This window comes from Leucoraja erinacea, chromosome 8 (genome assembly GCF_028641065.1).
Source record: "Leucoraja erinacea ecotype New England chromosome 8, Leri_hhj_1, whole genome shotgun sequence".
NCBI classification, from domain to species: Eukaryota; Metazoa; Chordata; class Chondrichthyes; order Rajiformes; family Rajidae; genus Leucoraja; species Leucoraja erinaceus.
Genome location: NC_073384.1, coordinates 6571047 through 6586736, shown reverse-complemented (window position 1 = coordinate 6586736; position 15690 = coordinate 6571047). Strand labels below are relative to the sequence as shown.

The following is a 15690-nucleotide window of genomic DNA, read 5'->3' as shown; positions in this document are numbered from 1 at the left end:
CAGCTAACATTGGCCTGTTTCGTCCATGATAGGATCCAAAACGTCTCCCATTCCTTTTCTCCAAAGATGCTGCCCATCCCGCTGAGTTACTCCAGCTTTTTGTGTCTATCTTCGGTTTAAACCAGCATCTGCAGTTCTTTCTTACAGACCAAGGAGATTAGTTTCAACTGCTATATTCTGAAGATAGACACAAAGTGCTGAATTAAGTCAGCGGGTCAGGCAGCATCTCTGGAGAAAAACGATGGGTGTCGGAACCCTTCTGACGCGAAATATCACCCATCCAACACTCTGTGTCTATCTTTGGTTTATAGCAACATCTGCAGTTCCTTCCTACGCATCTTAAGCTGGTATATTGTTTGGCACAGACATTGTAGGCTGGAGGGCCTGTTTCAGTGCTGTGTTCTATGTTTAAAGGATTGCTCTAAAGAATTTAAGGCCGCAAAGAGGTTTCTTTGAAAGGACAGCTGGGAGTGGAATTGAGGTAGAAAGCATTGAGTGATGTAACAATGTTGTCAAAGTGGTGGGTGAAGACCACAAGTGGCTTTAATTTGAGGTGTGTGTTGCTGAAGTACAGATACATCCGAGCCAGGTTTTCTTTCCTCTGAGGGTTCTGAATACTTGCGTTAGTTACGTCTGGAAAACGCTTACATTCTTTTCTTGTGGTTTTGCTATTGAACTTCATTTTCAATTCTGCATTTTGGCTTGGTTTTATTTTGGTATATTGTTTCAATTGTGTATTTTAGTTTTACAGAACTTGACAATAACTTTGGATATGATTAAGAGCAACAAAGGGAAGAGATGTCCTTAATTTTACACATTGCCATGTGCTACAAGGATGTGCAGATACTGGTTTACAAACAAAGGCACAATGTATCATTGAGTCGCAGAGTGATACAGCGTGGAAACACCCTTTGCCCCAACTTGCCCACACCGGCCAACATGTTCCAGCTACACTAGTCCCACCTGCCTGCATTTGGTCCATATCCCTCTAACTGGTCCTATCCAAGTAAGTCAACGAACATTCTTGTGCAGGCAGTGTTACTCGATTGAATCCTTAATTGTTAAATCTGGTTATCAGAGTGCCAAGTAAGTAAATAAATCAAGTACCTCAGTGGGTCAGGCAGTATCTCTGAAGAACATGGATAGGCAACATTTTGGGTCGGTACCCTTCTTCAGACTGACTGTGATTGGTGGGGGGGGGATGAAAGTAGGAAGAGAGGAGAGGTGGGTCAAAGCATAGCAGGTAATATGTTGAGACAGATGATGGGGGTATTGATAGGCAGATGGTGGACAAAGGCTAGAGATGAAGAGACAAGGTGTGAAACAAAAGGATTGAAGAAATGCTCATTGTGAAGCTGGAGGATAGGATGTAGTTGGAAGGGGAGAAATAGATATTAGGCACAGGGGATATTTTCAATATGCTGTCACCTATGTTTCAAATTGCTGTGAATTATTAAAGTTCCAAATGGCATGTTGCATTTTTATGTTCTAAATTATCTGTGTCTGTTCTTGAACACGTACTGCACGAAAACCTAAAATATACTTTTTTTACTTTACTGGTGATAGTCACTTGCTGCTGATGATAAAAACTGAGTGAAACACACCCTTGACAGTTTATTTTCCTGAGAAAATGCTGGTGTTAGCCCCCTTATTAATCTTTCTACAAATATTAATGCCCGTTTCATGTGGCTATCTCAGTGCCTGAATATTGGCACAACCCAGTATCATGTCTGAAGGACATGAAATTGGAGGAACAGCACCTCATATTTTGCTTGGGTAGCTTACAACCCAGTGGTATGAAAGTTATCTTCTCAATTTCAAGTGCTTCCACCTGAGTATCTTCCCCTTCAGTGCCCCCCCCCCCCCCCCCCCCCCCCACCCCCCCCCCCCCCCCCCCCACCCTTCCACCACATTAGTGGATTCACCAGTTACATAGATAAATGTGAGGTTAAAACAGGAAGACAGATTATTATCTAAATTTATTATCTAAATGGTGTCAAGTTGGGGAATAGGGGAAGTACAGCGTGATCTGGGGGTCCTTATTCATCAGTCAATGAAAGTAAACATGCAGGTACAGCAGGCAGTGAAGAAAGCTAATGTCATGTTGGCCTTTATAACAAGAGGAGTTGAGTATAGGATCAAAGAGGTCCTTCTGCAGTTGCACAGGGCCTTAGTGAGACCACACATTCTTGCTATTGAGGGAGTACAGCGTAGGTTTACAAGGTTAATTCCCATGATGACGGGACTGTCATATGCTGAGAGAATGGAGCGGCTGGGCTTGTATACTGGTATCTAGGATTTGGTAGATCTTATTATGTATATTAGTTTTACATACCATGTTTAATGTTGGGGGGAGTCCATCTGTGGACATTAAAAATAAGCTGCATTTAGAGCCTCAACAATTTTTCACACAGAGAGTTATCCTATGGAATTCTCTGCCTCTAGGGCAAGGAGGCCAAAGTCTCTGGATGTTTTCAAGAGAGAGCTAGATAGGGCTCTTAAAGATAGCGGAGTCAGGGGAGAAGGCAGGAACGGGGTACTGATTGTGGATGATCAGCCGTGATCACAGTGAATGGCGGTGCTGGCTCGAAGGGACGAATGGCCTACTCCTGCACCTATTTGCTACTGTCTATTGTATCCCTCGTGAGATCACTCCTTCCCTAGCCAACAATGGGTCTACCAGGGCACTACGCTGCCTGAGGTATTTTGGGGCTGGCCCAGGTTGATCCTATTTCTTTTCTTGCCTCCAGCTCTTCACTTCCCCCCCTCCCCCTCCTCACTTTCAATCTGAAGAAGGGACGCCCACCCATTTTCTCCAGAGATGCTGCCAGTTCGGCAGAGTCACACCAGCACTTGGTATCTATCTTTGGTAGCTTTCTATGTATAAGTTACATTCCATATAATGTATTGAACCATCTGTGGACATTCAGCTACGTTGAGCCTCAACAATTGATCCATATCCTATCTAGAGGACCTAATCAGTAGTCAAAGTCAAAAATGTTTCATTGTCATTTGTACCGGTTACAGAACAATGACAATTTTACTAGCTGCAGCTTTACAGATCCATTAACGCATGTAAATATACTATAATCAATAATGCAATAAATTAATAATTAGTAGTACTAGTTAAACAGACCATGATAGTGTTAAACCAAAATCTGTAGTGCAACCAAACTAAAGTCCATAGTAGATCATAGGTACTGAGGTTATGGTTGGTGTTGGGTTGTGTTCGAGAGCCTAATGGTTGCTGGAAAGATTATGTTCTTGAACCTTAAGGCTATTGTTATCATGCTCCTTTACGTTCCCGATGCTAGTAGCATGATGAGAGCATGGCCAGGGTGTTGTGGGTCTTTAATGATAATAGCTGCCTTTGTGAGATCCTTTTGATGTTGGCGAGTTCAGTACCCATGTTGGAATGAGGGAAGTCCATCATTTTCCGAAGCCTCCCTGATTCCAGGGCGTTCGAGTTATCCAAACCAGGTCGTGTTGCATCTAGTCGATGTGCTGTCCACCGTACATCTGTAGAAGTTCAATAGAGTAATTGCTGATGTACTGAATTTACTCAATCTTCGAAGGAGTTGATGAGCTTTCTTTGTGGGTTGCATTAATATGCTGGCCTAAGGATAAATTTCCAGAGGTATGCAGGACCAGAAACTTGAAGCTGTTCACTCTCTCCACCGCCAACCTGTTGATGACGATAGATTCATTAATCCCCAGCTTTGCCCGAATGAAGTCAACAATCAGCTCCTTGCTCCTTGCTAACATTAAGAGCAAGAGTGTTGTCCTAGTACCATTCAATCAGATTATCAATCTCCCTCCTGTACTCGTGACTCATTGTTCCCCATTATACATCCAACAACAGAGTGGTTCCATTTTCCAATCTAAAGATGATGTTGGAATGGTATCTGGCTATATTGTCATGGATATAGATAGTAGATCAAGGGACTGAGCACACAGCCTTTGAGGTGCTCCTTTGTTGATGGTTATTGAGGAGGAAGCATTGTCAATTCAAGCTGATTGTGGTCTGCAGTTGAAGAAGTTGGGGATCCAATTCCAGGGGTGGGGGGTGATCTGAGACGCAGTTCTCTGCATTTGATTATGTTTTAAGATGCTGAGAATTGTCCCAGAGGACCAGTGCAGCATATGGTCGTATGTTATAGGAACAGAATTAGGTAATTCGGCCCATCAAATCTACTCCGCCATTTAATTGTGGCTGATCTACATCTGAATCCCATTCTCCTGGCTTCTCCCCATAACCTCTGATACCCATACAATTCAAGAATCTATCAATCTCTGCCTTAAAAATATCCATTGACTTGGCCTCCACCGCCATCTGTGGCAATGAATTCAACAGATTCACCACCCTCTGGCTAAAGAAATTCCTCCTCATCTCCTTTCTAAAACTATGTCCTTCTATTCTGAGGATATGACCTCTGGTCCTAGACTCTCCCATTAGTGGAAACATCCATTCCACATCCACTCTATCCAGACCTTCCACTATTCGGTAAGTTTCAATGTGGTCCCCGCCTCATCCTTCTAAACTCCACTGAGTACAGGCCCAATGCCGTCATCATATGTTAACCCAAGCATTCCTAAAAGATCAACAATACAATTGTTGGTAAAATACACGTTGAAAATTTCTTCTCCTGCTTCATTGGGATGCAACCAGAGGGATTGCTTCCCATCACCTTTCTCTGAGCAGCAGAACCATTCTTTTTAATGATATTCTTTTTAAGTACATACACTCCCTGACTACAGGTGCTTTCTACGGAGTTTTCATGTTTTCTCCATGATGGCATGGGTTTTCCCCGGGTGCTCGTGTTTCCTCCCATACTCCAAAGACGTACAGGGTTTGGAGGTTAATTAGCTTCGGTAAAAATTGTAAATTGTCCTTAGTGTGTCGGATAGTGCTAGTGTACTGGTCGGTGCGGACTCAGTGGGCTGAAGGGCCTATTTCCTCTCTGTATCTCTAAACTAAATAAACTAAACTAGAGTTTCTTCCTGCAGTACTGATTTCAAGGTTGGGAACAGCATCTATCATGTCTGTTGCTGAACATCAAGTTTTATTAGAAGAATTCCCAATCATGAGTTTATTGCAAATTGTAATGTTATGCATAAAATGAGTTACATTTAATTTGTGCACATGTAGTTTTCCCAGGTGCCAGTATAGGAATGGGGTCCATTTAATGGAAGTTGGTGAAACCTAGGCTAAAAGCTGCGGTCATTTAAATGTTTGAAACGCAAAGTTATTATTTACAAATGGACAGGTTTGCAACTTAAAACATTCTCATCCACACACATGCTTCTCATTCTGAAGGCTTATTAAAAACAGAAGCAAGACCTGTAGCAGAAGACATCTAGTTGTTATTATGCCGTTTTCAAATGCTTAGTTGTCAATTAAAGGATGTCTATGCAACAATACCCAGGACACCCTTTATCTGTGACAAAGAGCCATAGACGTGCAGCATTGGGAGAGATTAGACTGGTAATCTCTCTCAAACTATGAGGTGGTTTTATCAAAGTACATCTGCTTTATTTCTAGAATAACTGAATATCTGACTTGCATGAACACCGTCTGTATAAAAGGGTTTAACTTTCAGCCATAAATTCGTGAAAGCAGGAGAGATACTTGTTCCTTTTAGCACTACCTCATTCCTGCTTATGTAAGAGTCGCTGAACCCTGAGGCTGAAGAATGTCTTTGTTCATGATATGATTAAGGTTAATGCTTGACACACAACTAATAGTTTCCATCTATGCCAAGTTATATGACTTCGAAAAATTTCCAAGAAATGGCTGTTGATTTTTTTGTTGGTAGTTACAGTTCGTATGTTTACAGGAAAACAACATGCCTCCTTCGCCTTAATGCCTAGGTTTTGAGAAATTGTCGCTGGTACAGAGAGCTATGCAGGTGCCAGATTCTACAGTGACAGGAACACCTGCCAGGCTGCTCCAGATAACTCAGCAGCTTTGAGGCATTTTCCCAGGCTCCCAGTTGAATGGTCACTAATAGCCGTGGGAGAGGGCTTCCATTGTCGCGTAATGTACCACATTCTCCACTTGGCAGTGTTCTGTAGCTGAAGTCTGCTTGGCTGTGATTGCAATTCCTTTAAAAAAAAATTTAAAAAGTACTGTAGAAATATGTAGCCATGGTTTTTGCTTTTCATCTTGAACAATTCTTCAGTTTAATAAGGGGGAGAAAAAAAACACAATGATCTAATTTTAAGATGGTAATTTTAAAATGCAAGCTACTGCGGTATCTCCTAAAATGGTGTAACTTGATTACAGACAGCATATCAGATAAGTTCGCTGCTGGAAAAAAGGATGAAGGTAGCTGCCAAAAATGACTCAAAGTAATTGCACTTCATTCTGCAGTTGGTAAAGTTATTTTGAAAGTTTACATGACTTGAAATGCTGAGACTTTCTTGACCATTTCCCACATTCAAACAGAGACATGCAACTATGCTATCTCCTGGGAAATAAAGACATACACTGAAAATATTATTTTCAAATCCCAGTGTGGTCAGCATTCAAGATCTATTGGTTAGAGCTATTCTTCATAATTATGTTCAGAAGCATATCGTTTGTGTGCTTTCCTGGCCTATTAGTGTAACAAATAGTCCTAACAGTTTACAGAGTCATACTTACCATTGAAGGTTTAGAGTTTATTTCCTTCAATTGGAAACAGCTTTTCATATTACATATATTGTTGAGGTTGTTACCATGACTACCTTCAAAGGCGATCTGCAATATTAATAAATGATAAAAAGTCAAATAATTTTCCTGAAACTACCATTGCTTGTGCGTTTAGTTTAGTTTAGAGCTACAACATGGAAACAGGCCCTTCGACCCGTACCGACCACCGATCGCCCCATACACCAAGGACAATTTACAATTTTACCAAAGTCAATTAGCCGACAAACTTGCTTTTCTTTGGAGTGTGGGAGGAAACCTCCGCGGTCGCAGGGAGAATGTGCAAACTTCATCCAGACAGCACCTGTAGTCAGGATTGAACCTGGTCCGCTGGCGCTGTAAGGCAGCAACTGTACCGCTGCGCCCCCGTGCCGCACTGTGTCGTGTTCCTGTTTTGTTTTGTTTTTTTATTGCTGTGATTATTACCTTGCATTTTAATTTTATAAAAATGTATTTTGTAATGGTTGAATTGGGTTTACGGAGATCCGTGTGGTAATTGATTTATAATACGTCTGGACAAAAGGTATGGATTACCTATTGAGGAAAATGTTTCATCGGTTCTACAGATTCAAACCGAAATGAGTGATTGGTGAAAGCTTTTTAAATTCTTCTCTCAGAACCCGTTTGAAGAATTTGAGGTTCGAAGAATCCCTAGGGGCACCACCTCCTTAAAGCTCCAAGTTTCTCACATGAATGAGTCTCTCAGGGGAGCAGCTAATAAAATCAGCTACAATAGCTTAACTTCTCCCTTACAGCAGACCAACTTGACAACGAGGCTAGACTTTAATTCTGTTTACTTCTCTCAGTGGGATCAGTGTTGACTGCCATTATACCCTCAAGACTGGTGAAGTTATTAAAGACTCTGGCCGAGAAACTCGGACATGTAATCATATTTTATATTACAGCGCAATGCGTGTGAATTTTTTTTTTTTTTTTCGAGCAGAATCTGATTGTGATTATTTTAGTTCCAATCATGCCAATCTACGGACACTTACGGGTGAGATTCATCCTTTCACATCTTATGTGAACTGCATTAGGGATTTGTTAAATGATATTTGCCATTGCCCAATTCTTCATCCAAGATTAACTCCAGTTCAGTTTATTGTCACCTGTACCGAGGTACAGTGAAAAGCTTCTGCTGCGTGCTATCCAGTCAGCGGAATAAGACAATACATGATTACAATCGATCCATTTACATGATAGGGGAATAACGTTTAGTGCAAGCTAAATCCAGCAATGTCCGATCAAGGAGAGTCCGAGGGTCACCAAAGAGGTAGATAGTAGTTCAGCACTGCTCTCTGGTTGTGGTAGGATGGTTCCGTTTCCTGATAACAGCTGGGACAATTGCTCCTTGTTTGCTTTTTAAAATATGCCATTCCTTTTTTCTCTCTCAGCTAGTTTCATCTTTTTATGGCAAGTTTTTAAATATTATATTTTTCAATGGTTCAGTGGTGTTTTTGTTGTCTCATGTGCAAAGTGCAAACGCACGGTGAAACTCCTTTCTTACAAACAGTAGACGATTGCACTCGTGTATTTTCAAGTATTTGATTCACTTTATCTTGTGTAGGAAGGAACGGCAGATGCTGGTTTACACACAAGATATACACAAAATGCTGGAGTAACTCAGCGGGTCAGACAGCATCACTGAAGAAAAGGAATAGGTGACGTTTTAGGTGGAGACCCCTCTTCAGTCTGGACCCCCAATCTAAAGAAGGGTCTTGACCCGAAACGTCACCTATTTCTTTTCTCCAGAGATGCTGCCTGACCCGTTGAGTTACTCCAGCATTTTGTGTGTATCCATTTTGTCTTGATTTCCTTATGAGATGTAAATGCTTTCCATTGATTTTTGTTTGAGTTACCCATTTTAGTATGGGCAAACAATTTCATTAACCAAAATCCCAGTGTCCATCTTGGCTAAGATTTCACCTTTGGTCCTGTTTTCAAGGACTTAAGATACATTGTAAAGTATTAGATTTTCAAGTAATGGAATAATTCTGTACCCTTTCGAAAGAGTGCTTTGTATCAGTATCACATACTCAAACACGTTGGGCTAGAATTCATGGGAAAGGATGAGAGGCCACACTGGCTGCTGACATATGAATAGGGTTTGAACTTACCTGGGGCAACCCAGCCAACCACAACAAGCAGAGGGGAGCTGGCCAGATCCTGTGCAGTGCGGCTCTGGGTAACATAAGAGTCTTCCCTGTAATGGGATTATCTAGTGGGGCGAGAGGCAGAGCAAGCCCCACCTACTAGTGTGAGAGGTTTCAGCTGACTAAGATGCGTCTCCTAATTTAGCTGGCACTGCCAAAATAGTTGTGCACTATTTCTGAATGCTTCAGACATTCAAAAATTAGAAGTAATCAAAACTTTTACCATTTGAAATAAAACTTGTTTTGTCCTCTTTAGAACAAAGCTGTTCATAGCTGTCCCTCCCCAGTGTTGAAACTCTCCCAATAGGATCTTCATGTCATAGAGTGATACAGCGTGGAAACAGGCCCTTCGGCCCAACTTGCCTATGCCAAACTATAATCCCCATCAACCACCAGTTGCACCTGCTCGCATTTGGCCTACATCCCTCTAAACCTTTCCTTGTACTTGTCCAGATGTGTTTTAAATGTTATTATAGTCCCTGCATCAACTGCCTCCACTGGGAACCTGTTCCATATACTTGCCACCATCTGAGTGAAAAAGTTGCCCCTCAGGTTCCTATTAAACCTTTTCCCTCTGAACTTGAACCTATGTCCTCTGGTTCTTGATTCCTCTGCTCTGGGTAAAATACTCTGTGCATCAACCTTATTTATTCCCCTCATGATCTTAAACACCTCCATAAGGTTACCCCTCATCCACTTGCGCTCCTGAAGAACCCGTCTGAAGAAGGGATCCCAACCCAAAACACCACCTATTCTTTTCCTCCAGAGATGCTGCCTGACCCTGCTGAGTTACTCCAGCACTTTGTGTCGTCGGTATAAATCAGCAGCTGCCGTTCCTTCCTACACATAATCTAGCCAACTAAGCAATGTTGTGGACAATTCTACACCAAGAGAAGCAGGTAATCCAGGAACATATGTATGATGATTTGTTCAAATTAAAATATATTTTCTACATTCCACTCATCTGCAAATTTTTTTGTAGGTCAAAATTTCCGGCTTGCTGCTTATTTCATGAAAAGACATGCCAACTTAAGATGTATAACAAAACAGCAATTTTGTGGTATGTATACATTTGGAAATGGTTAAATCTTTGTTTGAACCAGAAAATACTGATTACATTTGTTTCTTTAAGTCAATGAATAGATTGAAAACACCAGTGGAATTCTCTGCCTCAGAGGGCGGTGGAGGCAGGTTCTCTGGGTGCTTTCAAGAGAGATCTAGATAGGGCTCTTAAAAATAGCGGAGTCAGGGGATATGGGGAAAAGGCAGGAACGGGGTACTGATTGGGGATGATCAGCCATGATCACATTGAATGGCGGTGCTGGCTCGAAGGGCTGAATGGCCTACTCCTGCACCTATTGTCTATTGTCAGTTTTATATAAAAAATATAGTTTTTGTTCACCATGCTTAAACATTGTTTTGCTGAATATATTTAATGATGTTAGACACAAAATGGTGGAGTAACTCAGCAGGTCAGGCAGCATCTCAGGAGAGAAGGAATGGATGACGTTTCGGGTCGGGACCCTTCTTCTTTCCATCAATGTATCTCTGCTACATTGACAACTGCATCGGGGCTACCTCCTGCACCCATGCTGAACTCAACTCACTTTAAAAGGAAGATATTATTATGGGGAACAAAGAAATGGCAAACGTGTTGAACAGGTACTTTGGTTCTGTCTTCACCAACGAAGGCACAAACAATCTCCCAGATGTACTAGGGGACAGAGGGCCTAGGGTGACAGAGGAACTGAAGGAAATTCACATTAGTAAGGAAACGATGTTGGGTGGACTAATGGGACTGAAGGCTGATAAATCCCCAGGACCTGATGGTCTGCATCCCAGGGTACTCTAGGAGGTGGCTCTAGAAATTGTGGACACAGTATGCGATCATTTTCCAAAGTTCCATAGATTCTGGATCAGTTCTGTGGATTGGAGGGTAGCTAATGTTATCCCACTTTTTTAAGAAAGGCGAGAGAGAGAAAACAGAGAATTATAGACCAGTTAGCCTGACATCGGTGGTGGGGAAGATGCTGGAGTCAATTATAAAAGATGAAATAGCAGCACATTTGGATAGCAGTAACAGGATCGGTCCGAGTCAGTATGGATTTACGAAGGGGAAATCATGCTTGACAACTCTTCTGGAATTTTTTGAGGATGTAACTAGGAAAATGGACAAGGGAGAGCTAGTGGATGTAGTGTACCTGGACTTTCAGAAAGCCTTTGATAAGGTCCCACATAGGAGATTAGTGGGCAAAATTAGAGCACATGGTATTGGGGGTAGGGTACTGATGTGGATAGAAAATTGGTTGGCAGACAGGAAAAAAAGAGTAGGGATTAACGGGTCCCTTTCAGAATGGCGGGCAGTGACTATTGGGGTACCGCAAGGCTCGGTACTGGGACCATGGCTATTTACAACATACATTAATGATTTAGATGCAGGAATTAAAAGTAACATTAGCAAATTTGCAGATGACACAAAGCTGAGTGGCAGTGTGAACTGTGAACAGGATTCTATGAGGATGCAGGGTGAGTTGGGTGGGTGGGCAGATGCATGGCAGATGCAGTATAATGTGGATAAATGTGAGGTTATCCACTTTGGAGGCAGGAATGGGAAGGCAGATTATTTTCTGAATGCTGTCAGATTAGGAAAAGGGGAAGTACAATGAGACCTGTGTGTCCTAGTAGATAATTCACTGAAAGTAAGCATACAGGTACAGCAGGCAGTGAAGAAAGCTAATGGCATGTTGGCCTTCATATGGAGAGGAATTGAGTATAGGAGCAAAGAGATCCTTCTGCAGTTGTACAGGGCCCTAGTGAGACCACACCTGGAGTATTGTGTGCAGTTTTGGTTTCCTAATTTGAGGAAGAACATTCTTACTATTGAGGGAGTACAGAGTAGGTTTACAAGGTTAATTCTCGGGATGGCGGGACTGTTATATGATGAAAGAATGGAACGACTGGGCTTGTATTCACTGGAATTTAGAAGGATGTGAGGGCATCTTATAGAAACACATAAAATTATTAAGTGATTGGACACGCTAGATGCAGGAAACACGTTCCCGATGTTGGGGGAGTCCAGAACCAGGAGCCACAGTTTAAGAATAAGGAGTAGGCCATTTAGAGCTGAGATGAGGAAAAACCTTTTCATGCAGAGAGTTGTGAATTTGTGGAATTCTCTGCCTCAGAAGGCAGTGGAGGCCGATTCACTGGATGCATTCAAAATAGAGGTCTTAGGGCTAGCTGAATCAAGGGGTAAGGGGAGAAGGCAAGAACGGGGTACTGATTGTGGATGTTCAGCCATGACCTACTCCTGCAGCGATTGTCTATTGTCTATTGCAACCTTCATCACATTGAATGGTGGTGCTGGCTCGAAGGGCCGAATGGCCTACTCTTACACCTGTGGACTATGTATCTATGACCCGAGGTGTCACCGATTATTTTTCTCCAGAGATGCTGCCTGACCCAATGAGTTACTCAAGCATTTTAATTAAGTTTAGTTTACCTTAGAGATACAGTGCAGAAACAGGCCCTCCACGGGGACCAGCAATCCACGCACACAAACACTATCCTACACACACAAGGGACAGTTTAAAATTATACCAAGCCAATTAACCTACAAACCTGTACGTCTTTGGAGCGTGGGAGGAAACCAGATATCCCGGAGAAAACCCATGCAGGTCAGGGAGAAAATGTACAAACTTCATACAAACAAGCACCCGTAGTCAGAATCGAACCAGAGTTCTTGGCGCTGTAAGGCAGCAACTCTACCACAGCGCCACTGTGCCTATGTTAAGTATAAACTGGCATCTGCAGTTCCTTACAACATATTTAACAATGTATTTTGTGTACTATTTATATTTTTCACATATATATATATATATACACATGTGTGTGTGTGTGTTTGGCACAGTGGATGGAAAAGGAATAAATTATTCAAGAGAAGAGTGGTATCTGAGGGAATAGATGGGTTAACTGTTGAATAAAGGGCACTTGGGCCATATCACCGGCAGGCAATGTCAAAACGTGGTTCCATATGGGAACACAAAATGGTATTCACACTGGGTCAAGAACTAGTTGGTAGCTATCAAACCGCACACTATAATATAAATTGGAAGAATGCCTTTGAATGATTGCGGGAAGGTGCAGGTCAGATTCGGGTGGAAGCCCTATAAAAGGCCAAAGGTTTAAAAGACTTTGCATCCTCCTTTAGGGCAGCACTGTAGCATAGCTGGTAGAGCTGCTGCCTCACAGCGCCAGAGACCTTGGGCGCTGTCTCGGTGGATTCTGCATAAACAGTCTTTGCGACCATATGGGTTTCCTCCAGGTGCTCTGGATTCCTCCCACATTCAAAAGATGTGCGAGTTTGTAGATGAGAAAGTGGGATAACCTAAAACTAGTGTGAACTGGTGCCATGGACTGGGTGGGTCGAAGGGCCTGTTTCTTTCAGTCAAACAGGTCAAGACCACGATGGAACTTTCTTTGTTGCTAAAATGAATATAGTTGTTATGATATACACAGATAGGACATCTAAACACTAAACTAGATGAACAACACATTTCCTTCATAAGGCTTCAATCAAGCTGTATCCAGAACGCCCTGCCCAGTTTTGGTTCATTCTTATCATGAAAGATAACAAATATCTGGAAATAATTCAGGAGAGGATTATTCATGCGATACATAGTATTACAACCATGCTCGACAATGGAACTTTGGCAAAGAGTAGACTTGTGGAGAAAAGTTCTTTAATAATGAAACAATTAGATTCCATATATAACAAGTGTATTGAGTTTGTAAGGTAGAGAATACCCAAGGGAAATGCTTATAGATTCAGCTTTGATGCTTGTTCCTCTTTTGCAGGTTCTTTGCTATTGAATTGTTGTTCTGAACCACTATTTTTTAAAATCTCTGGTGTTTGAAATGTTCTTAAATGAAATCTGAGAAAACACATGGTGATTGCGATCAACACATATTAAAACAATTTCATAATCAAAACACATTTAGAAAATACATAATGATTCATGATCAATGATTAATTTGTAAGATTACTTTTACTTGCTTTGGCATCAAATTGTTAGTTAAAAATATACATGTATTTCTCTCTACATTTAATAGATGGGTACATAATGGTTTCCTTTGATATATCCCTGGCCATTTCAGAGAAGCTTATTTGAGATAATTGAGTGCCAATGTTAAAATAATAGAGAAATATTGTCGTAGAATCATAAAGTCGTACTGCATGGAAACAGCCCCTACAGCTCAACTTGTCCATACCAATCAAGATAGCCCATGTAAATTAGTTTAGATTTACCTGCAGTGGGCTCATTTCCCTCTAAACCTTTACAATCCTTGTATCTATCCAATTGGTTTTTAAATGCTGTTATAGTACCCGCCTTAACTACCACCTCTGGCAGCTTGTTCCATATACCCACCGCCCTCTGAGTGTATCTTTTTAAACATTAATCTATTGATGTCAGGGAGTGTTAGCTTAACCTGAATAATTATAAAATGAAAAGGAGACAAAGTTTATTCCATTGAAACCTCAGATTCTCAAATATGGGTAGATACCAGTACACCCAGAAATCTATAGCAAAAGAGAACCAGATATGTTTTCTATTGAGTTACTTTTAACATAAGCAGTTTCTTTGTGAAAATACAAAAGATCTGCAGAAGCTGGTAATCTGACACCAAAACTGAAGATGCTGGAAACACTGAGTAAACCGTGCAGTGGAAAGAAGAACAGTTGACATTTCCGCTAAAGATCTTGAGTCGCCAGAAATGCTGCCTGACCCGCTGAGTGTCACTTTGTGTCATTTTTTTGCATTGTGTCCGAATTGGGTTTGACTTGATATTTATTTTTCTGTGGTACCACTACATGCGATTATAGGCCTAAACAAACATGTCCCTGGTGTATGATATCTATTTTATCTATTAATATAAGATATATAACTATATCTGGTAGAGGCACAAAGGAACAGCTGGAATAACTCAGGTAGTCATGCAGCATCTGTGGAAACAATGGATAGGTGACGTTTCAAGTTACATAGTCATACAACGTGGAAACAGGCCCAACTTGCCCACACCAACAAACATGTCCCATCTACACTAGTCCCACCTGCCTGCGTTTGCCCCATATCCCTCTAAACCTATCCTACCCATGTACCTGTGTAAATGTTTCTTGATTATTACAATAGCCCCTACCTCAACTACCTCATCTGGCAGCTCGTTCCACACACACACACAACACACACACACTACACACACACACACACACACCTACACACACCCACACACACACACACACACACACACACACACACACACACACACACACACACACACACACACACACACACACACATCACACAGCACACACACACACACACACACACACACACACACACACACACACAACCTTTGTGTGAAAAAGTTATCCCTCAGATTCCTATTCAATCTTTCCCCCTTCACCTTAAACCAATGTCCTTTGGTTCTCGATTCCCCTAATCGGTGCGTCTGTCTAAGCGAGGTATTCCTCTCGTGGTTTTATACGCCACTATAAGATCACCCCTCACCCCTTCTTCAGATTGATTGTCGTAGGGGAAGGAGAGCTGGAAAATAGAAATGAAGGTGTGCCAGTGATAGTTGGATAGACAAGGAGAGTTTGAATGACCGATGTGGTGGTCTAACTGACAAAGGCTAGAGGCGAGACAGACACAAAAGTGTGTCAGATAAGGAGAGGAGGAGTAAAGAATGAAATGTAAAGCCAGAGAGACAGATATAAGTGGAGGGGGATTGGGGCTGGGGAGTGGTGGGGGGGGGTATTTTGGGATAAGGGATGAGCACAGGAAA

At 41.8% G+C, this 15690-nt stretch overlaps 1 protein-coding gene across 4 annotated transcripts in view; it reads left to right on the top strand.

Annotated features, from left to right (window-relative positions):
* slx4ip (SLX4 interacting protein) overlaps positions 1 to 15690 on the top strand; it is a 97144-nt gene that overhangs the window by 44798 nt on the left and 36656 nt on the right. For all 4 annotated transcript variants that reach the window (XM_055638927.1, XM_055638928.1, XM_055638930.1 and 1 more), the window contains one exon: positions 9827 to 9904. In XM_055638927.1, coding sequence (XP_055494902.1) covers positions 9827 to 9904 — 78 coding nt within the window. The remainder of the gene's footprint in view (positions 1 to 9826; positions 9905 to 15690) is intronic.